This window comes from Lithobates pipiens, unplaced genomic scaffold (genome assembly GCF_037356315.1).
Source record: "Lithobates pipiens isolate NorthernLeopardFrog02 unplaced genomic scaffold, aLitPip1_a1.2 Scaffold_28, whole genome shotgun sequence".
NCBI classification, from domain to species: Eukaryota; Metazoa; Chordata; class Amphibia; order Anura; family Ranidae; genus Lithobates; species Lithobates pipiens.
Genome location: NW_027507789.1, coordinates 85078414 through 85105517, shown reverse-complemented (window position 1 = coordinate 85105517; position 27104 = coordinate 85078414). Strand labels below are relative to the sequence as shown.

General features: G+C 44.8%; 1 protein-coding gene and 1 long non-coding RNA gene across 3 annotated transcripts in view; one reads left to right on the top strand and one right to left on the bottom strand.

Annotated features, from left to right (window-relative positions):
- PTGES3L (prostaglandin E synthase 3 like) overlaps positions 1–18369 on the bottom strand; it is a 250805-nt gene extending 232436 nt beyond the window's left edge. For both annotated transcript variants that reach the window (XM_077459447.1, XM_077459448.1), the window contains exon 1: positions 18254–18369. In XM_077459447.1, coding sequence (XP_077315573.1) covers positions 18254–18258 — 5 coding nt within the window. In that variant the 5' untranslated portion in view covers positions 18259–18369. The remainder of the gene's footprint in view (positions 1–18253) is intronic.
- On the top strand, positions 230–26502 carry LOC143935515 (uncharacterized). The gene is made up of 3 exons (XR_013263546.1): positions 230–272; positions 15341–15387; positions 26483–26502. It is a non-coding gene; the product is annotated as an uncharacterized LOC143935515 (long non-coding RNA).
- The last annotated feature ends 602 nt before the right edge of the window (positions 26503–27104 follow it).

Genomic DNA, 27104 nt, shown 5'->3' with positions numbered 1-27104 from the left:
GTAGGAGAGGCCTCTGGTGTTGGTGGGTGGAGTGGGCGTGGCCCCATTCCGACGTGCATGCGCGCGACGTGGACGGGGCGGTGCGCGCATCACTCAGGGGGCAGCCCTGTCTCCGGTCCTCCTCCCCTGGCTGTCAGCTGTTGCAATTTACTGCGCCAGCTGATAGGGCGGGGATTGCTATCTAAGAACTAGCACACCCACCCATTCGGCGTCCCTCACACTTTGTTTGCTGGATGCTGTGGCGGACGGATGAATACTTCAACAATACTAAGGTTAGCATTTTATTTAAATTTTTTTTTTTTAGCACTTGGTTAACTTAAATTCATTGATATTCACTAAGAAATAAAATATATTTACATCACTGGTGGCATTCAAACTCCACCAGCATATTTTAAATGTAATATTAAAGTTCAATGATAATTATAAAAACGAACTAAATAGGTTTACATTATCGGTGGGATTAACACTTTACCAATGTAATTCCTTCTTGTTTTATAAATGTTCTATTTACTTATTTATTCATCCATTTACTTATTTTTATAATTAATTTCACTGCTGTCTCTTAATCAAAACTAAGTTATCCTTTGTTTCAACATCACCTAAAATCTTCATAAGTAGTTATTGGTATAATATGGTTTCCGATTTAAATATTTTGGTTACCCTAAGCCCTTGTAGACACGGTCGGAAAATCTGATGGAAAATGTCCGATCGGACAGTATTGTCCGATGGAGCCCACACACTGTCGGATTATCCGACTGTTTCCGTCGGAATATCCGACCAAAGTTTGAGAGCTGGCTATAAAATTTTCCGACAACATGTTCCAGTGTGCATCAGTTCCGATCGTGTGTAGCCTAGTCCAATGGACAGAGTGCCACGCATGCTCAGAATAAATTCTGAGACGGAAGCGCTCGGTCAGGTAAAACTACGGCTCGTAAGCGATATATAGCATATTCATAGTGTTAAAAATTCTTTAATGCAGCGCATACTTTTTCTTTAGAATGCTACAAGAATGAAGTTGTTTTGCTGCTCATATTCACACTCACACACACACACACACACACACACACTTCTCCCAAACTTTTGTTTAGTCTTTCCTCATTTCATGAATACAATATTTTAATTAGTCACATCTCCCCAATCATTTTCTTTTTTCTTTTGTGTTTGGGTTTAATCAAGATCTCCTTTGACAGTTTGCGCATCTTCGGAATTGCTTCCACAACACCAATATTATCTTTTTATATTATGGTTTTCTTTATTAATCTCGAGGTCGTTTGGTGTTAATTTAACTTTGTATTTTTGAAATGTACCTGCCTACTCACAAATAAAAGCTGTGTGAAGTTGGCATCCTAGGTTTGTAAAACCTGAATAAAAATATACCATTCGTTTGTGCCGATTTGTGCCACAAAAATTTGCGTTTGTTACGGTTCGGTTTCTGAGATATTAAACATTCAATTCAATGCAAGCCCCCGCCCACTTTGGACCCCATGTTGCTGAATTTTAAAAACAAATGCTCCATTAGTTTGTGCCGCAAAAATAAACGCTTGCACCGCTTTGGTTGCGGAGATATTGTGCGTTATATTTGCTGCAACCCCACCCACTTTGCACCCCATATTGTTGAATTTTAAAAACAAACACGCCATTCGTTTGTCCTGCAAAAATAAAGGTTTTTGCCGCTTTGGTTTCGGAGATATTGAGGGGTATATGTTGTCAAACCACAATGATTTTACACCTAGTTATTAAATCTTACATACAACTAGACTTTTTGTTGGCGGTTTGTGCAGATTTGGTGGATATTGTACATATTTTAATTCACATGCGTCGTTTTGCCACCACCACATGCACATGAGTTTTTTTGTCAGGAGAACATACTCTATGTCATCTTGTGAACAAGGAACTAAGGCCAAAACAGGTTGGGCCATAGTTCTCTTAAGCAAAACCATACATGCGTCACTTTTTTTTTTTTATTCTTTTTTTGGAAAAACCATCTATGTCAGTAAACATTATTTTCCTGACAGACTATGTGGTTTAACCCCGCCTCCTCTTCAATGCTATAGGACCCCACTCCCATAAATTTGAGTTCACCACTAGAGATTTTTTTGTCCTCCTCATTGAACCTCTTTAGGTTTACGGATGTCCAAAATTGATTGTGGAACTGGATGCCGGGCAGTTTCAAGATCTGCCCATGGCTGGGTCCTGGGCTCTGTGTGGCTCCAGGCCCCTGTGTCCTGTGGTGGGGATGGCCTTCATATGCCCAGGCTTGGTGGAATGGCTGACAGGTCTGAAGATTCTCCATGGCAGCAGTTCTTTTATGTAAAAGCTCCCTGTTTTTTTCCCTCATGTGCCTTGCTGCCTTTGTTTTTTGCTTCTATGGCACCTGGAACTCAAGTGCATCTTCCGGGTCGTGGCTTCGGCTAGCTACTGCACATGTGCGATCCTCAGACGAAGCCGAGACTTGGTTTTGCACATGCGGTGTGGCAGGGGACCCGGCGGCCATGTAGGCACTCTACAGCAGGTCACCACTGCGCAGTCACAGTTCAGGTACGGCAGTGACATCATTCCAGCGGGGATGTTTGAATCTGTCATTCTAAGGATTACTACAGGCAGCTTGCGTCAGCTCCTCGGGCCCCAGGTTCCCAGCTCATGGTTAGCTTCAGCCTGGGGCTATGGTAAAAGGAAAGGGGGGCCAAGATGCCTCTTAAAGGGGAAGCTGCACTGCTATTTGTATTCCTTTGTTCCAGGACGTGCAAGTGTTCCTACAAAGCTGCAGGATCACCTCCTATTCATCCACCAGGGTGCCATGGACGGATCACCGACTCTGTATGGCCAGCCCTCGTGCTCTAGGTATGTGGGGAATGAGAAGGGGAGGGCCAGGCCCACATGCAGATGGACCAATTCCCTAAACGTCACGTTCTCCCTTCTCCATTTTTTAGCTCTTCCAGGTCAAACCATCAGCTTACTGTCCAAGATGACAGGGACCTTGCCAGGCCACAATGCCCACCTTCATCAAGGTTCAGGCGTGACTCTCAGTCTAGGACCCAACATCAGAGGAGCTGTTCCCATTCCTCCTCCCAACAGGGATGTTACCATTCCTTCTCCAAACACCACACCCACCGCCACGACAGCTGTTTTGATCACAGATCCTGCTAAGGTTGTGGGGCCCGGGTCCTGGAAGTCAAGTCCTTATGTGACCCTTGTTATGGCAAGACGGTCAGGAAAAAGATGCTGAAAGCTGGCAAATGGAGACACTGGTCAAATGAGTTGTGCAATCCCCCAAAGAGAGGGGTACATCTTACACGCAGAGCCAGTCCACCACATTATCTGGCTCCCTGGCTGACGAGGCCCAGGAGGATCCGGGCCCACTCCAGCCTTATAATTCCTCCCCCGATTCCTCGCATAGCGAGAGGAGTTTGCCGGAGGCTTTGACTTTACCCTGGTTTCCCCACTAATTAGAGCGGTCAAAGAGGCCCTTAAGTGGCAAGACTCTTATTTCCATGGCTAAACAGAAGAAATTCTTTAAGCATCTGGAGAAAACATTCCAATTTTCCACTCTTTTCTGAATAAAAAGGAACCTCCAGGTTATACCCCTTCAAGGCTGAGGAAGTGAAATATCTGGAAAATGCTGCCCTCGTAGACGCAGCTCTGATGTGACTAGCTAAAACGCGTCACTTCCTCTAGAGGATGCAGTATCCTTCAAAGATGGGCTTGAGAAGAATATTATATCAAGATCTTTTACGGTCAGCCAGGATGGCTTGAAAACCCGCCTTGCCCCCTGTGGCCATGTCCAAAGCCATGGAGGTCTAGATGGAGAATGTAGACTCCATGATCAGAGGAGTTTCAGAAGAACTGGCCATGGGCTTGGTAATCCAGGAGCTGAAGCTGGCGGTGGCCTTTCTGGGGAAGGCTTCAATCAACCTTATCCACCCGTCAGCCCTGACTATACTGTCCTTGATCACTGCCAAGCGGGCCTTGTGGTTGCACCCCTGGCTCGCTGACCCAGCATGGAGGTAGGCCTGGTGTAGGATCCCCTTGAAGGGTCCTCGCTGTTTGGCGACAAGCTATATAGTGCCATAGCCCGGGCCAGAGCTGGGAGGTCGGGCTTCCTGCCTCAGATTAGGCATCTGTTCAATCAGAAAAGGCCTCAGCACAGAAGACATAGTACTGAGCATTCAAGGGAAGCACACTTACAGGCCTGGCCGAGATATCCGAAGGAATTGGAGCAGAAGACAGGCATCCTTCCAGAAGCCAGCCAAGAGCCAGGCATCCAGTGGACGAAAGCCGGCCAAGCCATTTTGAGTTTGGGCTTGCCCAGGTGGGGGCGGGTGGGGGGCGCGTCTGCTTCTCTTCCAGCACATTTGGAAAAAAGCAATCTGGAACCAGTCCAGCGCCTGATATACTGTACTTAGTTCCACACAGTAGAAACTTCCATCTCTCTCTCCCCGTGGAAAAGATTCCAGTCATTCAAGGAAGAATCTCACAAGCTCCGAGCTCTTCACACCTAAAAGCCTCGCAATGCCTAAAAATTATCAGCACAATGGTCTCTGGGGAGATTACACCCTTTTCAGATAGGGTTTCAACAATGGAATTTGGGGGTCAGAACTTGCTCAAGGCAAGTGGGGTGCCCATCTTCACAACCCAGGCTCAAATGTCCTGGAGTTATGGGCAGCCTGGTCTACCCTCCAATCTTTCACTCATCTCCTGAAGGGGGAAGTCACATTTACTGAAGATGGAAAACACCACAGCGGTCTCATATATGAACAGACAGGGGGGCAATTGGAGCTCTACTCTGTTCCAAGAAGTCGAGCCCATCATGTCCTGGGCTCAGAAAAATCTGGCCAATATTTCATCAGTCTTTGTCCCCGGAGTCTAGAATGTCCAAGCGGACTTTGTGTCACACACTGAGCTGGACAACAATGAGTGGTCACTGTATGCGCAGACGTTCAAGTGGATTCTGTCCTTGGGAGTCAAATCTCGAAGTAGATTTATTTGCATCCCCCTACAACTTCAAAATCAAGAAGGTATACACTCGGGGCTGTTGCAGCCAGGCCTTCGTAATGGATGTCCTGACAGATCAGTGGAAGCTCCAACAGGGCGTACACCTTTTCCCCGTTCCCGATCATCCTCAGATACTTAGAGGCTTCAAGCGGAGGCGGTCGAGGTGGTGAGGATAGTACCTTACTGGCCAAACAGGCCATGGTTTCCCCTAGTGACCCAGCTCAGCTACCTCTTCCTCTCAGGCTGGACCTTCTTTCTGAGAGGGGCACTCCTACACCCTTGCTCGGCATTACCGAGACTGATGGTCTGTTTCTTGAGAGGCTGGAGTCTCTCGGGTGTGCTTCAAGAGTAATTTCCACCCTCATGGGTTCGAGTAGGGCAATCATGAATAAAGTATGAGAGAATTTGGGCCAACTGTCAGGTCACCTAGAGCTCAGGTGACAGGTGCACACCGTAGGGTTGGGGATGCACCGCAAGGCTGTGGACCCTACGGCTGACGGCTGCAGACGGGGGACAGATCCCACTGGGGTAAGAGCGTAAGATTCCCCGGGGCGCGGAGTCTAAGAGCCAGCTGGTGTTCACCAGAGCTTCGAGTGGTGAAGATGGTCTTGGCTGCAACTGGCTCCAGGTCGCGACCCCCAGGGTCCCCCAGCTCACACCCACAGTAGGTAACAGGAGGATAGGGATGGTGAGGGACAAAGCCAAGGTCGGGGCCACAAGCAGAACAGAATAGTCGGGTACACGCCAATAGGTCAGGGTCACAGGCAAGCAGGGATGGTCAGAACACGCCAAGGTCGGTAACGGAAATCAGAAGCAGAGCACACGACAGGAAACAGGAAGCTAATACATAAAGGTTGATCAGCAGGATAGGCTAGCAGTGCAAAGGTTAATATAGTGTAGTCTGATAGGGGCTAGGGTGGAGCCATTCCAGAGGAAGGAAATAAAAGCAGTCAGGTGAAGCTCGGCTGGTCTCTAGAAATGAACACATGCAGACAGGTAAGGAGAACAACTCTAATGCATAACCATGACACCAAGTTTGTCAAATTCTCATCCTCTATCGGCAGATCATTCAGGGATCCGGGAATCCCAGGATATTTACAGCTTTCCTCAGTTTTAGATCTGTCTCTGTCCACCAGCTCTCTCAGGCTCCAAGTCTCTGCCTTGTCGGCCTTCAAGACTGTTCACCCTTTAACTCTGCAGTTTTTCTGTGGGGCAACAGGCTTCAAAGATTCCCCTGGTCCTCAACTCACTGCCTGGACTAAGCACCACTGGATCTGCCCCACTTTCTATTAATGACTTTTCTGCAAGGGTCGCCTTTCTAGTAGTCAATTCAGCTAAAAGGGTTTCTGAGATTGGGTCATGTAGAACCATTCCTGACTTTCTTCCCAGACCGGGTAGTCCTCAGTGTTCCATGAGGACCAAGAAAATGTCCTACCTACATTCAGGACCCCAGGTTCCTCTGAAGTTCATCCTCTGGATGTAGGCGAAATGCTGAATACCTATGAGTTACTTCCTCTTTGCTCCACACTCTGGCAACAACAAAGAGAAACATGCTTAGTCCAGAACGATTGTGACCTGGATCATCCAGTCTATCTAGCAGGCTTAAAGGGCCAAGGGCCTGGCACCTCCAGAGGCGGTGACAGCACACCCTACCAAGGGTATGGCGGCTTCGTGGGCAGCAGCCCGACATGTGGCTCCTGATCTCATCTACTAGGCCGCCTCATGGGCCTCCATTAATAGCTTTATGTCACATTATTACAATCTTTGCATCTTTGGATCTTTGGTTTAAGAATCGAGTCGGTTGACACGGAGAATTAAACTTTTTCTCAGCATACCCACCTGTGTGATTTGGCTAGTTATTTCCCCACACGTAGTCTGCCATGAAGTCGGTCAGGAAAACAGAAAATGTATTATCAAATACTTACCGTAATTTTACTTTCCTGATGGACACCATGGCAGACGGCGTTCCCACCCTTTGGTCATGAGTTGGCCAATTACGGAAACGCAGTCTCTAGTGGTGAGCTCAAATTTATGGGCGTGGGGTCCTATAGCATTGGAGAGGAGGCGGGGTTAACCCACACAGTCTGCCATGGAGTGTCAGGAAAAGAATGTTTACTGATATAGAGGTTTTTCAAAAAAGCAATAAAAGGGGACTTATGACCCAACCTTTTTTGGCCTTGGTTCTTTTTTGTTCACAAGATGACATAGTATGTTTTCCCGTGACAAAAAAAAACAAAAAAAAAAACTCATGTGCATGTGGCGGGCTACTGCCCACTATATCCTGACAGCACAGAGCCGCGATGCAGCCGGGACAGATCCCGACAATACTGTTGAGATCCACCCTGCCGCCTGATTGACAGCTGGCTCTGCCTCGCTAGAGCCAGAGCCAGCTGTGCCCACCCCCTCCCCAGATTTACTCCTCCTTCTGTTCTTCCAGTTAGTGCTAGATAATCGGAAGGGGAGGATGCCTGTGGGGGTGGCAAAACTATGCATGTGAAGTAAAACATGTGCAATATCCACCAAATCTGCACAAACCATTCGTTTGTGCCGCGTTTGTTTTTAAAATTCAAAAACATGGGGTGCAAAGAAGATTGCACTCAAGTGAAGGCTATGACACCAGCTGCAGGAACTGGTAAGACAATTTCAGTTTATGGAACTGAACCCAGTGAAGTGGGAGTATATCCAGTGAGGAGATCCAATGGACAGACTTGCTGCAGTGTGCTACCCAGAGCAGTGGGGAGGCACATCATAAAGCCGAACTGGGTGCAGGGTTAAAGACTGGAAGGGACGTGGGGACTCTGCATGCACCTGCAATAATTCAGCAGATGGCTGGGAAAATTTTAAATAAATAGGGGTGACCAAAACAGTGCTGGTGCCATGTTCCCTAGCGACAGGTGCTGCAGAGTTGCCCAGGGAAACTTCCAAGGAGCTTGCAGTGACGGAGTAGGCTTTTCTAGGTCAGCTATGGAGCTGCCCAAGTAGGCAAGAGTGCCCCTTTACATGCTGCGACGAGTCACGCAGAGGCTGTGGTGGCTCATAGACAACCCATAAAAAAAAATGGCAGTTATGTCTACATGCAATGAGAATGCTAATGGTCCTGATAATAAAGTGTTACTATTGGTAAAGGTGATGGTGATTGTAATGACAATGAAACATGTATTTCTTGTAATGTCATATCTGAGAGTGAAGTTGGTAATGTGTTCACTACCAATGATGGGAGTAGGAACCCCCCCCCCCCATGACAGTCAGAGGCACAGGATTGCCCGTGGAAGTCTCATGGGGTCTCCATGTGTCAGAGGCCGTCCGGATGGCTCTGGTGCTATGCTGGAGGAACAGGGGGGCCCAGAGATACAGTGAGAGTGTGGGTGTAGCCCAGGGGTTAATTCAGCCTGAAAAAGCTGAATGCAAAAGCTTGAGGTGTCTGCAGTGCCACCAGAGCAATGTGGTCAAAATAGGGTTTTGCACCTTGCCTTGGTTGAGTATGCAATCCCTCAGTGTGATGTGAGTAAAAAAATATATTGTCACAATGTGAGGTACATAAAAGTGACAGGTTTGCTGTTTTGACTAGTGAATCCCAGGTACCTGTGGGACCTTCTATAGCAGCTGAAGAAGCACCGGTGATGGAACCACAAGGGACGATTGGTGCAAGGAAACACTTGGCCAAGTGACAAGGAATTACAAAGCAATGATGATGTGAAATAAAGGTGTTGACAGAACACCTGTTATGCCCAACAAAGGGAATCGCAGAATGGCTGTTGCTCAAGGGCACATCAGCCCCTGCAAAAGCTGATGCCCTCCAGTCTGAACGGTTCTGGGTGCTGGCATGGCAGATGTGGTGTTCACAGCCCAACAACTCAGGTGTCAAGGTGACAATGTGATTATTGCTGATCTGCGGAGGCTCATTATTAGAGGGGGGAAGAGGAGACATGTGTTGGACAGTGCTTCAGGGGAGCAACAGGCTGCGGTGATGGGTACCTCCAAGGAAGTGGAGGTTGCTTCAAAGGTCTCAACCTACAGTGGATGAGCCCCTCCCACTTTGCTTGACATGCTGAGTTGGCAAAAAAACACTCACTGTACACTTGGGTGTCTCCACTGCAGTTGGACCAGGTGGTACTGCTTAGTAGCAATCGGTGGAGCCAAGTGGTACAGGCGGTGCTTGGGAACCTTTGACCAAGAGTGAGTGGAATTGGTGGGACCAATGTTAACAGTTTGGCACAGGATCTCCAGATTCCCAGTGAGAGTACGTCCAGTTATTGATAGGTACGGAAGGCGCACAGGAGAACTGTTGGAGATATCAGAGGTCTCTTCGCCTAGTGTGGTGACTAGAAATATCTCTGCTGGTGTGGTCCGAGGTGTGGCTGAGCAGTGGTCAGTAGAGGGCACAGATAGTGCCTCACCCGCTAGACCTCATGAGAAGGAAGGGCCTAGAATAGACGCAACAGTAGCAGACATGCTTTCTGTCACTGGCACAAGGTACAAGTTAAGGTACCTGGAGACACCATAGGGAAAAAGCACCAATGTTGATTGCTGTAGCAATGCAATGGGTACACCAGTCAGCGTTATCGCAGTTAGGAATGGGTTGTGCTTGGACCAGTGTCATTTGTTATGACAGCTGCCCATGGAGTGGAACAGGTAAGGTGGAGCTGTGCTATGGTCCCGTGGGATGTAGTCCCTCGCCTGTGTGTGATCCCTCCTCAGGTCTGGTTCTAACAAGCAATGATGGTATTGAACAATGTGATCAGTTAATGGTTTGTTTCACAAACAATGATTTGGTTGCCATGGGTAACCAGAGAAACTGGTTTGAACCTGAAAGAGCGATGGTGAAGGATAAAAAAAAACAAAAAAAAAAAAACAAACGGGTATTCGTAGGTTTAAAGGAAGGCTCAGGGAAAGCAGAGTTCACCCAAGAAAAGTGAATAAGCCCAGAGACCCCAAAAGGGGGGAGAAGGCCAAGGATGGGAAAATATAGGACCCTATTAAGATCCAGGGTGGGACGTACCTGGAAGCACACCCGGAAAAATGGTTGGGCCTACGTGGCTGAGAGCCAGCACAGAGGTGTCCCAACCATGATGACGGGTGCTGGTGTTCCTCCCTCCTGGGGTGGGGGGGGGGTAGCTAAGCAATAGTGAGAGTCCTCGTCTCTGGGAAAATGTGTATTAAAAAAAAAAAATAGACACAGCTTGCATATCTGCAGATTGCAGAGCTACAGAGCATAGATTTGAAAAGGAGAGGACTGCTCAGGCAGCTGTCTCCAGATCTTGCCATTTCCGGAGGGGCTCTGTAGTTTGGGGAGGCCTCAGTCTTAGGTGGGATGGGATCTCCAACCCTGTGTCTGGGTGTTGTGGACAGACAGCAGGGTGTGTGCCCAGGTGCATAAAACAAGGGGATGGTGAAAGCAGTAGAGAGAAGGTGGAATGCGAGCAGCTTGCTACTGCTGGTGCTGTGGGAAGACAAACCTGTGTCTGGAAAGCAGTCTGCCCAGTGGGAGACTGCAGCCCGTTTAAGAAGGATTCTTTACCCAGGGACAGAGAGGCTGGCTAGCCTTGAGAGTCCCGAAGACTAAGGAAGCCAGCAAGTCCAGGGGGCTGGAAAGAACTGATAATTCTTTTGGGAGCAAGCAAGCAGAGGAACTGCTGACGAGAGAGAGAGACAGGTGTCTCAGTATATTTTCATTGTGAGTGCCGAATGAAGTTAAATCTCTGCGTGGGATTCCTGGATGGACTTTAATTTCCCCCCCCCCCCTCCTTAAACGTGGTCTACCAGGCCCTTAACTATAAATGCCTGTCTGATATGGACTCACTGCACAAAAATGCACCTATCCACTTGAGCCAAACACCCCAATATCAAAATGTGTGTGTGTGTAAAATTATATATATATATATATATATATATATATATATATATATATATATATATATATATTAATGTTCGGGGGACCAGGTAGATCGCAGGACACAGGCTTTTCACACAACAAAGGGGTTTATTAAACTTAAACAGCTTTACAGCAGCCAAAAACAAAAAGGAAAAGGTTTGTAGTCTCACCGACTTGCAAAGTCCAGAATATCGGTCTATCAAAACAGTGCTTGATCTTTATGGCAGGTAGCTTCCCCTGCCAGGAGCCTTCCAAGTAGGACGCTGCTGTCCACGTCTGTTACTGCAACAACCCAAAACAAACACCATCCACCATGTCTTCTCCACTCCTCCACACCCATCACTTCCTGTCTTGTTTTTAAAGACAATTCCTCTAACAGGTGGGTTATCAATTTTATTCCCTTAAAGAGACCACAAACCAAATAGAGGGGAAATATAGCGTCCTTCCAGGACCCAGCCACGGCGTTACATACACACATACACACAGGTGAACATGCATATAGGTGCCGCACACATGTAAAGTGATGATTGCACCACACAAGGAGATCACCATGAACATCAGAGAGAGCAACAATTCTAGCACCAGACCTCCTTTGTACGCCAAGCTGTTAACCTACTGTATAAAGGCTTTTAAAGCATCACCTATGGAGGTTTTTAGGTACCATAGTTTCCTGTTGCATCATGGCAGCATACAATTTGGGTTGTAACTGCGCCCCCACAACCTGATAGGACCACATAACTAAGTTTACGAGAAGGCCCCCGCCCCAGTATTCTCTCATTTTTCCTTCACTTGTCAGGACCGCATGGATCAGCACCTCCTTACCGCTTCGCCACAGCCAGGTTCTAGACTAAGCCTAATAGGTAAGGGGAGAGTATTTACCTTGGTAAGTAGTGAAGATTGAAAAGAGCAGGATGCTACTAACTCTGCCTAAATTGGTCAGCCCTATCAGGTTATCCCACGCAAGACACAGACCTTGAGTGGCTTCGCCTGTGCAAGAAGTCAGACGGAGTTGATCCAGATCTTATTCAAGACAGCCACTCCTACCGCAGAAGATCCCCTGCGCGCAGACATCAGTCACCAGTGCACCACTCCCGTCCCTCTGGGAATGCTTGCTACCCAGTACTATGCAGGGCTACCGCTCTCCCAGACAAACTGGCCTGTCACAGGTGCTTGGAGGAAGCCACCAAAGAAAAAGAACCGGATGCCAGGGAATCTGCTGGAGTTTCAACTCCGCAAGTCTTAACTCCAGATACAGAATTTTTAACCCGAAGTGCCTCACCCGCTCCGAGTACATCAAGAGAGCAGGAATCTGTCTGACAAGGGGTTAGAAGCATCGGCTGGCTTTGATTTTTCACCGATAGAGCCCTTTGTTAAGTCGGTCAAAGAGGTGATAAACTGGGGAGGAAGCCCAGGAGGTCCAGCAAAAGCTGAGAAAGTATTTTCCGAATCTCAAGAAGGACCCAGAGCCTTTCCCATTCATTGAAGAATTGGATGAACTAATCAAGGGGGAATGGCAGACACGAGAAAAAAAATCCAGTCTAAGACTTGCCAAGTTGTACCCGCTCAAGGAGCCTAAAGTGAACCCCCCTGGTTTCTCCCCCAGTAGTAGATGCATCCATGATGCGTCTAGCTAGGCATGTGGCACTTCCCATCGAGGACACAGCAACGTGCTTGATGGGCCCATTTGAGATGGGTGTCAATCTTCCCATCTATCCGCAGGAGGCGCTTACAGACCGGCCGTGGCTTTCGCAGTAGGTAGAGCCATCTTCAGCTTGTCTGCAAGCACCAAAAAGCTAGTTTGAGGGCGCAGACCAGGAAAAGATAGTCAAAGCTCTGCAGGAACTAAGTCTCATGGAGGACTTTGTGGCAGAGGCCTCTGACACAATTAAATCTGCATCAAGGGCCATGATGGCTTCTGTGATGGCCAGATGGGCGCTTTGGCTAAAGCCCTGGGTGACGGACCCCGTCTCCAAGTCCAACTGGTGCTAAATTCCATATGATGGAAAAACCTTTGGGGCAAAGTTGGACTCAAAAGTGACCGTCGGAAAGTCAGGGCTTATTCCCTCGGATAAAAGACCGAAGCAGCAGAGGCCTCCTCCCGTTATATGTAGCGGGGATATAATTGTGTATTAATGCAATTAATGTGAAGTACAATGTTATTCACTAGTATTTAAACCAATAATACTTACTAATGCCCTATCACCTGTGTATTTACCACTGCGCTAGAAAAAAACAAAAACAAAAAAAAACAAACAAACACACACCCTCCCCCTAAGCCGCCACTTTAAATGTAGTAATAAGTTATGTATAGTGTTCCTATTAAAAATTAATGAAACAAGCGACGCTGAATTCTAGTGTATATTCAACCACTAAATCGTATAAATCAAACTATATCATAAAGTGTTCACTGATATAAATAACTCCCTGGTGAGAGAAATATTATACAATAAACTACAAATCCAAAGGGAATTAAATAAATCTATAATCACCCTGTGAACAAGTGATTTTCACACCATGCAATAAATCATTCCTCCGGGAATGTTACATAGTATATGCCAATAAACATATAAAAGAGTTGCAAAGTCCATGAATCTTCAAAACATGCTTCGCATAGCACATAAAATGATGATCAGTGTTTCTCAAAAAGGCCGTTCACATCTCTATTCCTTCACCACACCGCTGTGAAATGTGATTCCCCTCCCCCCTATGTGAATAAACTCACCGACTGTATAAGCCTCCCACTTATCGTGTTTGACTAGGCATGCTTTCCCCCCCCCCCCCTTTTTGCAGGGATGTAAACCGAAGTATACAATCTTTCACTTCAGAGGGCAAAGAGCTGACTCTCTTGGAAATTTCATACAAGTGCTCTCATGCAACATAAAAAAGGAGGAATGCCCACAGTCTGCTGTGACCATTAATTCTTCGGCAACCAGCTGTGTTAAAGTGTGCTGTGACTTGATTTGTTTGGCATGGATACAAGTTTTTAATTGTGAGTGCAATTTGATAAGAATTTTTCATGTGTGATTAAAAGGTTTTAAACATTATTAGGCTATGGGAGCATTCTTTTTTTATGTTGCATGAGAGCACTTATGAAATTTCCAAGAGAGTCAGATCTTTGCCCTCTGAAGTGAAAGATTGTATACTTTGGTTTACATCCCTGCAAAAAAAAAAAAAAAAAAAAAAAAAAAAAAAAAGGGAAAAAAGGTGCCTAGCCAAACACGATAAGTGGGAGGCTTATACAGTCGGTGAGTTTATTCACATAAGGGGGAGAGTAATCACATTTCACAGCGGTGTGGTAAAGGAATCGAGACATGAACCACTGATCATCGTTTGTTATGTGCTATGCGAAGCATGTTTTGAAGATTCATGGACTTTGCAACTCTTTAGATGTTTATTGGGAAATACTATGTAACATTCCCGGAGGAATGATTTATTGCATGGTGTGAAAAATCACTTGTTCACAGGGTGATTATAGATTTAATTCACTTTGGATTTATAGTTTAGTCATTATATAATAATATTTCTCTCACGAGGGACTTTATATAATTGATATATTCACTAGTATTGGCTGCCATCTAGTGACCAAAACTTAGAAATGGACTTTAGCTATTTTCCTTTTCTATGGTGTTGGAAAGATAACAGGAAGTTACTGTGTTTACTTTGGTCATTTGACCTTATCTACCCAGGAGTCTGTGTGACTTACCCATGAACACTTTGATATGTAGGGTAAAAAAGGGACTGCAACGGCCATATTTGGTCTCTTGGAACCACATTACCTGCATGTGCGGAACTGTGTGTGAGGTTCTTGGACGCATCGGTAGATAGTCACCGCAGAGTGCAAACAGCTGGTGATCAGACCGACGGGGATTGGAGATGCTTGTTGGAGCAGCGGAGAGCCAGATCCAGTCGGTAGAGTGACACTGAGCATTTGGCATAGTCAGCGGAAGCAAGCTGCAGTTGTAGGACTCAAGCCATCACTCAGAACTCTGATCCGATTAAACAGTGGGCCGCAACCCACTCACCAATCTATTACACATACTTAGACTTACTTACTAATAGGCCTTGCTGGGACCTGTAGTTCCACGGAAGTGTAATCTAGCAACTGACACTTAATAGGCTTGAGGCCCATTTCACTTTAGTGTGATTACAAGTTTCTGGAGTTATACCTGGAGTGTTCCAAGTTAAAATTTCTCTACTTACCCCCTTTGGATTACAATTATTTGAGTAACTATTTAAGCGAATGAAGAAAGAAGATAAAGGAAGAAATACAATAAGTGAGGCCTCACGTAGACTTTAAATAAGGGGAGCTCCCAGGTCTAGATAGCAACATACTTGCATGTCATTTATTGTATTTGCCTGTTGACCCATGTTGTGCTGACGTTCTACATTGGAACGATATAGCAAATAGCTGGTTAGATTTTGCACTATTTTCAGTAAAAGTATTCCTGTTTAAGAGTAAAAGTGTTTGGTTTACAGTCTTTCCCCACCAGGTGGAGCCAGAGGATCCTGAGAGATAGACACAGGTACATTATACTGTTTACACTGTACTGTATTATTGCACCACAGCTGTGCCAAGGGGACAGTCATTCAGAAGGGCGGTTTCTCAGAGTGCAGGCCCAATTCAAATCAGCAGCTCCTTCGGGGGTCAGTGCTGCATATATATAAATAATATTATACACACAAAATACTGGGGCGGGGCCTTCGTCAACTTCTAGTTATGTGGGCCTATCAGGTTGTGGGGCAGAGTTACAACCCAAAGTGAATGCTGCCATGAAGATGCGACAGGAAAGGAGAAAAACGGAAAGGGGAGTATACAATTTTAAAGTGCAAAATGTTAGACATTTACAGGGGAAAAAAAATTGGGTAATTTTTGTGTGCACTAAAACTCATTAAAATGTATTTTCCAAAAAATATGCTTTGGTGAGGCTCAGTTCACACATATGCAATGCAGGAACCAGCACAATTCCAGTGTGGGTTCCTGCATCACATGTCACTCAAAAGACAGTTCACACTGCCCTGTGTGAACCGCTGGGTGTCAATAGAAAGTTAATGACACTCCCAGATCGGTCCGCAGTGCAAATGCTCATAGTACAAGAATCTAATCACATGAGTGAAACCCCATGCAATCCGATTTCAGTGCAGACCAAAAATGCGAAAGCAATGCAATTTCAGCCATACAGTTTGTATGGCTGAATTTTGCATCACACACATCGCATGTGATCTGCAAAGCAAAGCTATGCTAATCACCCAAGGTCCGTGCTCGCACCAATGTGAACCAAGCCTAAACCAGTGGTCCTCAAGCACCCCCAACAGGCCATGTTTGCAGATTTTCCTTTATTTTGCACAGGCGCTTTTAAAGTGGTTGTAAACCCACAAAAAAATAAAAAAATAAAAGACACCCACACACCCCCTTGCAAGACAAAAGGCATGAGCTAGTATGCTAGTTCATTATGAAATACCTTAGATCCAAGCCCCCGCAGCGGTCCCAGCACACTGCTCTTGCCAGTGATTTGTCTTCCGGGCTTCAGCCTTTTGATTGGCCCAAATCACGATGGCATCTCCAGCCTGCTGAGAGCAGCACATCAGCTGAAAACCGTTTCTTCAGTGCGCATGTGCCGATGGCTTCGGCACATGCTGATACAATTGATATCGCCCGAACCATGCAGTTTTAGGAGATATGCACGGTACCTACAGGTAAATCTTACCTGTAATAAAAAGTGGTCTGTAAGGGTTTACAACCACTTTAAATCCAAGTCAATGGTTTGGTATTTTGAACAGCTATTTTATCTAAGGCCGCGTACACACACGGGGACTGTTCGCTCAACTTTGTTCGTCAAACAGTTTCAGCGGACAGTCCGCTCAAAATTAGCATGGACGGACTTGGCCACACACGACGAATGAACAGTCCGCTGAAACCGTGCGCGATTACGTGAACGGCACGTACGACGGGACTAGAAAACGACGTCCTATACACTGCAATGCAAACTTCGGCGTGTAAATCCTTTCTGAGTAATGCGCGGAACTTAGTTTGACGAACAAGCCTACACACGAGGGGACTGTTCGCTGAAACAAAGTTTCAGCGGACAGTTTTTCGGAAATTCCGAAAAACTTTGTTCAGCAGACTGTTCGCTGAAACTGTCCGCTGAAAGCCCACACACGAGCGGACTGTCCGCCGAAACACTGTTCAGCGGACAAAGTTGAGCGAACAGTCCCCGCGTGTGTACGCGGCCTAAGAGAAGTTTCCAAAACATGGCCTGTTGGGGGTACTTGAGGACATGGTTGAGAACCACTGGCCTAAACCACTGCGCAAATATCGTGCGACATAAAAATTTGCAACAACAACCATTTTATTCTCCAGAGCCTCTGCTAAATATTATGTTCCAAGTAATTTTCTAACCAAAAAGGAAATAAAAAAAAATCAAAAATAAAGTCAGAATTGCCCTTGCGGGTAAAGTGGTTAAGCGAAAACAAATAGTTAATCCCAGTTAACTAGAACTTTAAGCACAGGTTCACACTTGCTGCAGGATTCAAATCATGCAAGTTCATCTGAACTCGCACAATTTCATACCCACATGTCAATTCGAGTAGGCAATTTCAGAGACATCTGTGCAGGTTCCTGCGGATGTCTAGTGAAATTGCACCAGAAGTTACCAAAAGTAGTACAGAAACTACTTTTGGGAATTGGTGCAGCGCTGCAAAGTCGGCGTCATGTCACACCGATTCATGTCAAATTGCATCATTGTGAACCTGGGCTCAAGTCTCTTGCAAGCGGCCTCACTCATTCAGTAGAATTGCCAGTCTATACTGTCAGCCCAGGTGCCGTGTACAGCCTGAAATTAAATGATTGGCTGTGCGCTGCTGTACTCATGTATATGGTAATGCAAGAGTGCATATGCATGCAAAAATAGGAGCCAGCCTGTGTGCAAGGGCCCGAACTGGAATTATTTCAGTGCTCAGTGTTTATTGCTGGGGAAACATCTCCAAAACCTTCCATTTTGTCCCACCGTCAGCCTATTTTACATACTGGGCCCAGTTAATGAAAACTGGTTGATAGGTGTGTTTTGGTTTTTGTTTTGAGAAGGAGGATTGCAACTGGGCTATGTACACATTGTGATCTATAACATTTCAAAGACAAAAGTTGATTGCCCATTACAGGCATCTCTGAACCATCTTTTTCACAGTTTTTGTAACATTAGCTCCCCCACCCCGAGTTGTTTTCCCATTAAATAAAACCTACTATTTGAATGGCTCATATAAACAGCAGCTTTGTTTTCTCCTCCAACTATTTTACATAAATCAGCTTTATTTATAAAAAAAAAAGTTTTCACAATGTATAATACTATGCATACAGACAGACAGAATGAATGAATGAATGAATGAATGACATACCTCATGATATTTCTGTGAAAGCCACACAATGTGCTTCTAGCGTTAGTTTAACAGCAGAGACAAATGAAAGCTGCCCAGTTCCCTTAGCAAATCTAAAGATGGCTCAGAGTCCTAACTATTTATAGGAACAGCTGTTATATGGCCTGTGGTATACCCTCCCCCTTCAGAATGATTAGAGCAGTTTGGTTTAGGAAGACTTAAATTCTTTCTAGAGTATTCTTCACACTAAGACAACTGCAGTAATGTCATGGAAATGTAACCAGTTCAATACCAGAGGCATTCACCTCCTTTCTGCCCAAGCCAATTTTCAGCTTATAGAGCTGTCGCACTTTGAATAACAATTGCGTGGTCATGCAAAACTACCCATATGAAACTTTTATCATTTATAAAAAAGGTGATTGTGGCTCCTGCGCTAATAGGAATGGTGGGTACGGTAATCACATTAAGCAAATGCTGCACACACCGTATGAGCCAAACCAAATCTCATAAAAAGTGCACAAATTATAAGTAAGTATGGTGCTGCGCTCCTGCCGTGAAGGTGAAAACTCAGTGGGATCCGAAGATCATCTCTGGCATAAATTAAATAAATAAATATATACTATGAAAATGACAATATCAAAATGTCTATAGTAGAAATAAACACACGGTGATCAATAAATGGAATATAAAACTAAAACTACCAGGAATAAATGTTATAAAAGTACATATAAAGTGCAATAGTGAATAAATAGACTAAAAAGTGTATAAATAAATTAATGAAATATGAATATATATATTGTGATATATATCCCAATAAGTGCAACAGAACACAGTGTCACATAAAGTGCAAAAAAATTGCAAAATAAAATTGTAAAATATATAGCAATCAATAAAAAGTCCTCCAATTATTGCTAGAAATCGTTCATCTGTGCCAAACCAAGTGACTAGTGCCAAAAAAACATCCAGAGTGTTCGCTAAACCAGTGTATAAATTCAACAATTACCTTACAGCTGTAAGGTTAAACAGCAATACAATAACTCCTGGAGTGGATGGAGAGAGGAGAACACACAATCCAATAATATCCAGTTCCTCTAATCCTGACACACAATGTCCGTGGTGGCTAAGGGCGAATACTCAGAAGACAAACAGGGAGCCGGCCATGGTGTAGTATTTTTAAAACCAAAGTAATTTATTAAAAAGACATACAGGCTACTCACAAGTTAAAAGCAGTAATTGCACATAGAAACAAGCGACGAGCGGTCCACTTGTGCGTACTACGTCACTTCCGGTGTCCGTAACCTGTGTGTTTTTTTAATAAATTACTTTGGTTTTAAAAATACTACACCATGGCCGACTCCCTGTTTGTCTTCTGAGTATTCTCCCTTAGCCGCCATGGACATTGTGTGTCAGGATTAGAGGAACTGGATATTATTCGATTGTGTGTTCTCCTATCTCCATCCACTCCAGGAGTTATTGCATTGCTGTTTAACCTTACAGCTGTAAGGTAATTGTTGAATTTATACACTGGTTGGCGAACACTCTGGATGTTTTTTTGGCACTAGTCACTTGGTTTGGCACAGATGAACGATTTCTAGCAATAATTGGAGGACTTTTTATTGATTGCTATATATTTTATTTTTTTGCACTTTATGTGACACTGTGTTCTGTTGCACTTATTGGCAGGGATCAAGTCCTGGGGAAAAAAAGTGTGGGAACTCCCACCCAAGATCCACTCCCCCCACCAAAAAAGAAAATTATACGCTCATATGCACAAACACTTCAAAAGTGGTATTTTTCGTCCAATTTTTCTATTATGTGTATGAAGCCTAACTTAGTACATAAAAAAAAACAATTCTCAATAAACATAAATACGGTAATTCTCTGAATAATCAGCATTCATTCAATTGTGCTTCCATGCAAATGTGAACATTGTTCTGATCTTTATTGGGAAATTTTATTTTGTATATAGAGTGTTTATGTGGTGAGTTTACACTTTTCATTGAACAGAGTTTCGATAACACAGGGTTAAACGGAAAGTTCCTAAATTAACTGCGCATTATCTGGACAGAATGCTTGGGGTGATAGCGATGTGTTCCTGCTTAGGAGATGTATGTTAGCTTGGGGGGCTGCAAACTCTGCAGGGCTCCAACACACACTCGCTGCTATTCCAACCTAAACTATTTCCACATAAACTTCCCCCCTGGCATTAAACTTTGCCAGGTATTGTGCTCAGCTTACCACCCCAAACTGATGTTTCTCCCTCAGCTCACCTCTCTCCCTGCATGTCCTGTGAGCAGAATAGCTGTGCTCCTCCTCTGGGTTCTCTCATCATATGGCACTGAATATAGAGGAGGGGGAGATTCAGCGGGACACACAGAGCAAGTATGCAGGACAAGGGGGGGCGATGAGGAGACAGAAAATCAGGAGGGGCCGGCAGGGAGGAGCGCATCACGAGAGGTCTGACTAAAAACAATCTCTTAGCAGCAGGGACCTGATCTACCCGTCAGCTAGCTGTGATTGACAGGTAGATCGAAGCGGAAGCTGTCATGAGGCCCCCTACTGGCAATGCCTGAATGGTCAGGTGTGCGGCACTTACTATTGTGAGCTGTGTTGGCAGCTTCTGGTGTAGCACCTGCCATACAGCTAGCATACTTCAAAGTCTTGCAGGACATGGCTGCTAATGGGAACTGAGTTCCTGTTGTGGAAAAAGTAGAGGAACTCCGTTCCCGTGAGTTCCCACAGGACTTGAGCCCTGCTTATTGGGATATATATCACAATATATATTCATATTTAATTTATTTATACACTTTTTAGTCTATTTATTCACTATTGTACTTTTATAACATTGATTCCTGGTAGTTTTAGTTTTATATTCCATTTATTGATCACCGTGTGTTTATTTCTACTATAGACATTTTGATATTTAATTTTCTTATATATATATTTATTTCATTTATGCCAGAGATGATCTTTGGATCCCTCTGAGTTTTCACCTTCACGGCAGGAGCGCAGCACCATACTTTCTTATAATTTATAAACTTTTATCATTATTTATTTTTTTACACAAATAGAGCTTTCTTTTGGTGGTTTACTTGCGCCAAGTATATAACATCATGCTTGATTTATGCAAATGACTGTCAGTACCTATACGGAAGGTCCGTTATGCCTGCATATGCAATGGAAGTGTACTTTATATGCGGGTGAGATATTTATTTATGCCTGCTGAGAGCTGCTGCATACTTGCCAAAGGCCAATCTCACTTTTCTATCGCTTGCTTTGTATTTGAGGTTAAGTGGGTATATTCTCTTGCAACAATGATTACTTGCAGCTGATTAGTAATGAGCATTGGAAGCTGTTTGAATTATATAATCATAGAAGCTCATTCATTTAGAACCAGGTTCACACTGAGGCAGCACGACTTGCAGCTCGACTGCCTCAGGCGACCTGCACACGACTTCAGCGGCGACGTACAAAACGACTTCTGTATAGAAGTCAATGCAAGTTACCCCCAAAGTAGTACAGGAACCTTTTTCTAAGTCGGAGCAACTTGAGTCGTTCCTATTAGAATGGTTCCATTGTACAGAATGGAGCGCGACTTGTCAGGAGGAGAGAGAACATCTAAACGTGAGCTGCACAACACTACATTAACACACGTAGGTACACTTGTCACCCCCCGATCGCCCCCCAAGTTGACCCCTTCACTCCCTTTCACTGTGTCATCAATTGCAGTTTTCAGATTTTTCACTGATCGCTGCATTGGTGTCATTTGTGATTATAATAAGTGTTAGGGGAGTTAGTAGTAGGCCCAGGTAGGTCTAGGGTAGCCCCCTAAACCCCTCTAATAAAGGTTTAACCCCTTGATCGCCCCCCAGTTAACCCTTTCACCCCCTGTCGCCAGTGTCACTAATAATTCTTTTTTCTGATCTACGTATTTGTGACACTAGTTAGCCAGTTGATTTGTTTCACTGTCGGGTTTTTATAGCATCAGGTACCCTCATATATTACCTAATAAAGGTTTTAACCCCCGATTGTCCCCTAGTTAACACTTTCAGCCCCTGTCACCAGTGATCACCATATTAGTGTTATGGGTGATGCTAGTTAGTTTGTTTGTGTTTTATAGCGTCAGGGCACCCGCGGTATATTATCCAATAAGGGTTAACCCCCTGATCAGTTTTAGCATCAGTCAGGGTCTGCATCACCCCAGGCAGCGTCAGATTATTGCCAGTAGTGCTAACACCCACGCCCGAACCATACACCTCCCTTAGTAGTATTGTGTCTGAACAGATTAACATCTTTGATCTGATCAGAACTATATTGGCATCCCCAATAGGGTTCCCAAAAACAGTGTTAGCGGAATCAGCCTGGATACCTGCTAGCACCTGTGTTTAGCCCCTCCGCCCAGCCCACCCAAGTGCAGTATCAATCGATCACTGTCAGTTACAAAAACCCAACACGCATAACTGCAGCATTTGCAGAGTGAGGCCTGATCCCTGTGAACGCTAACTTTTTTTGGTAGCGTTTGAAGCAATCACTAACAGTCAAGAGCTCTTTTTTATGCGAGTCTATCTACTGTACCAGTAAATTTAGAGACCAAAATGTCAAATCGAAGGCCTACATGATTCTGAGCATGACAGATAGTGAAGAGGGAGTCACCCATCTGTCAGACTAAGGCTCAGAATACGATCTTGTAGACAGCACCGGCACCCTGACATAGCTCCAACGACGGAGTTGTGGTCCCTGCCAAGGTCAGGCGTACCCAACTCTGTTCTTCTGTTGAGGTGCTAGAACCGCAGGGCTCTCATGTGGAGCAGAGAGTCAGTATTAGTGCTGCTCACCCTTCTGGCAAGCACCAGCGGCCTAGTACACACTGGTCGTAGTCAAACCAGCACTGCAGTATCACGTGGTGATGTGGAGAGTCCCATAAGTGCAGTTCAAGCTGGTGAGGTGGCTAGCACAACTAGGGTCCCACAGCAACCAAGAAGACAAAGACAAGCCTGTCGAGCCCCTAGTGCCCTTCCTGCTGCATTTGCTAATCCTAATTGGGAGCCCACCACTTCTGCAGCACCCGTACTTCCCCCATTCACTGGCCAACCCGGAATTCAGGTGGAAACAGTTGATTTTACGTCACTTGATTTTTATTTGCTGTTTTTCACAGAAGATCTCTATAGTTCTATTGTGGACTAAAGCAATTTGTATGCTGGTCAATTCATCGCCGCTAATCCCCATTTGACCCTTGCCAGAGAATTGAAACCTATTACGGTTTCTGAATTTAAGACTTTTCTGGCTCTATCCCTCCTCATGGGCATAACTAAAAAGAGTGAGTTGCGGTCATATTTTTTCCATTGACCCAATTAACCATATGCCCGTGTTCTCTGCCTCCATGGCCAGGGCATGATAAGAGCATATCTTACGTTTCATGCACTTCAATGATGAGGAACACTGTCATCCTCGGGGTGACCCTGGATATGATCGGCTCTACAAAATTCTGCCCCTCCTAAACCACTTCAACCAACAGTTTGCAGCCTTGTTTACTCCCAATCAAGTTGTCTGTGTTGATGAGTCCCTGATTAATTTTTCTCGCCACGTTTCTTTCAAACAGTATTTTCCCAGCAAGCTTGCCAGATAAGGGGTCAAGATGTATAAGCTCTGTGACAGGGCCAGAGGCTATACATATAGTTGTATGGTTTATGAGGGAAGAGATAGTTACACAGAGCCAGAGAACTGGCCAGACTACAAAGGGAGCGCTGGTAAGATTGTGTGGGACTTGGTGTCGCCCTCAATCGGAAAGGGGTACCACTTGTATGTGGACAATTATTGCACGGGCGTGTCACTTTATAGTCACTTCTTTGATCATGGCATTGGCGCATGTGGTACTGTACGATCGAATCGCCGGGGCTTACCCCATCTTAGGCTGGGGGGGAGAGCCTGCTTGAAGTGTAATAATTTGCTCACTGTGAAGTGGAGGAATAATAAGAATGTTTTCGTTCTCTCCTCATTTCACACAGACACGATGGTCCGAATTCCTACGATGACTGGTGTTGTGAACAAACCCCTCTGTGTCCAAGAATATAACCTTAATATAGGAGGGGTGGACCTCAACGAGCAGTTGTTGGCACCGTACCTGGTTGCCCTTAAGGCCAGATGCTGGTACAAAAAAGTGTCTATATACTTATTCCAATTGGCTCTGTTGAATGCTTATGTGCTACACAAAGCTTCAGGACAAACTGGATGCTTCCTTAAATTCCAGGAAGAGATCAAAGCCCTTCTGTTTCCAGAAGGTGCTGTAGTCCAACTTCCCAATCCAAATGTAGTAAGCCAGCTGCATGAGAGGCGTTTTCTGCATGTCCTCCCTGGTACCCCTACCCAACGAGCCCCCCCCCCCCAAAGAAAATGTTGTGTCTGTATAAAGCGCGGATATAGGCGTGACACCCACTATTATTGTCCCTCCTCTCCTGACCATCCTGGTCTTTGCATCAGTGAATGTTTTGAATGCTAGTGGAGTATTAGTATAGGGTGCAGCACTGCACAGACACACTTTCACAGGGTCTCCAAAGATCACATCGCATTTTGAGAGACCCGAACTTAGAACCGAACCGTTACCATTACAACAGTTAGTTACAAATAGAAGTGTAAAAAAAAAAAAAAAATTTAAATATATAAAATAAACAAATCGTTGTTCTGTCTCTCCACCCCCCCCCCCTTTCTCTCCCTCTCCATTTTTTTTCAGGTATGCCATTAAGCAGAAGCACTGATTTATTTATCGCAACAGTGCTTGCTCCCACGATACATAAATAAGCTCTGTAGAAGGTGATTTCACCATCACAGTTGAAAAAAAAGAGCATATTTGCCGAAACATGGGGGCAGGGGTGGAGGAGCGATTTGCCCCTAACATTAAGGGCGGATTGCCCCAATGCTTCGTCATATATTCTTTTTTTAGGCACAGATTGCGTTACAATAAAACATAGTAAAAATTTTAAAAAAATGTGTTTGCTTTGCAGGTATGGTATGTCTTACTGTTATACTATAATGCTACTTTGTTTTATTGTTAACAATCATTTGCTTAGCAGGTACGCCATTCAACTGCAGCACTGATTTATTCATCTTGACAGCAACAACGTTCGCTCCCACGATACGTAAATCAGCGACTCCAGCACTGTAGGAGGGGCTTTCACCACAGTTAAAAAAAAATGGTGCATGTATGCCCATAATTAGACGTGGGTGGATGAAGGGCCATATTCTAATGGTGGGTATACCCACCGATCAAATTTATTTTTTCGGCCAGCCCACAGGCTAAACGGGGAAAAAAAGAACATTACAATGTATGCCCAACAAGGACCAGCAATGTACTAGTATGTTGCTGGACTTTGAGTTGTTATGCCAGAATGATGCCTGCAGGTTTAGCTATCATCTTGATATCATTCTTTTTAGCTTTCATGTAAAAGCAATCCTAGTGGCTAATTAGCCTCCCACCGTCTTCCATGGTTTATCGGGCTCGGGTTTATGGTGATTTCACTTCCTCACTAGGGATGAGCTTCGTGTTCGAGTCGAACCCATGTTCGCCCATTCGGCGAATTCCGAACGTTATGGGCCAAATTCGAGTGGCGCATCATGGCCCATAATTCACTGTGGCATCGCAGTGCATTGCTGGCAGCTGATTGGCCAAGCATGCTTTGGTCAATCACAGCGCAGAAAAAATGGAGAGCCATGATTGGCCAAAGCCAGGGGGGCTTTGGCCAATTATGTCTCAGGGGGTTTAGTACACTCCCCACACTATATAAGGCCGTCTGCGTGGCGGCCTTGTGTAGTATATGTTGCAGTGGCGGAGAGAGATAGACAGAGATACAATGTCATTTGATTTAAGTTAGATAGAATGGGCAGGCGAGTCCGTTAGCTTCAGTTACGGTGTGTAGAGGATATATATGCATCCCAGGTGTGTTGTATATATATTTATACACTGTATTCAGTTTAGCTAGATCCATTCCTCTTATTAGTGGTCAGCTAAATCTGGTAAGCTGACACCCAGTTTTTTTTTTAGCACTTTCCGGGTGAAATCCATAATGTGGTGAAGGTTTTCCATTGATGGTTCGGAAAAATCGGTCACAAGAATCGCATATCTATGGACTTTTGTTGTTTGGTTCACTTGTAAATGTTATTTAATTTAAGATTTGTACACTGATTTTGATTGACACACCTAGATAGGCATTCACGGTGTAAGCAGTTTATTGGTATTTATTATATGCGATTTGCCAGTTCACAGGTATAACTATGGGGCCTCCACGTCGTATCCCCGGCCGCCCATCCGGCTCATCCACCGCCGCGGATATCGGCCTCTCCTCGGCGCTCACAGACGCCGCATCAAGCTCCTCCCCCAGCGTTCTGACGTCACATCACATCACTGACAAGCATTCTAAACAGCACAACAAAGTTATGATGTGATACAGACAGTGAAGTAAAGGAATGCTTCTTAAAATCATTAAATGAATGCAGAGATAATGTACATATAGTTAATGCATAAGATATGAACGTTAAAAAAAGGGACTGATATTAAACTGTACCCAGGAGAAAAGAAGGCTTATATCCTTGCTATCGTTCTGCTAGTCCCTGTGTCAAATATATGTGCTAAAAGGTGGAAATCAAAGGAGTGTACAATGGATTGACAATTGATTGACCGGAGATGGTTTAAAGATGTACATTGAATGAGAAAAGCATCAGGTTTTTTTGCCATATGTATCTCACCATTCCTGCATAAATATAAGGGGATAGATCCCCTGGACTTTTAAAGAGACGCTTGGGTCCCAAGGGAGGGAGGTCTTTATTTTTTCTCTTTGCAAAAAAAAAAAAAAAAAGGGGGGGGAGGAAAGGAAAGGGGGAG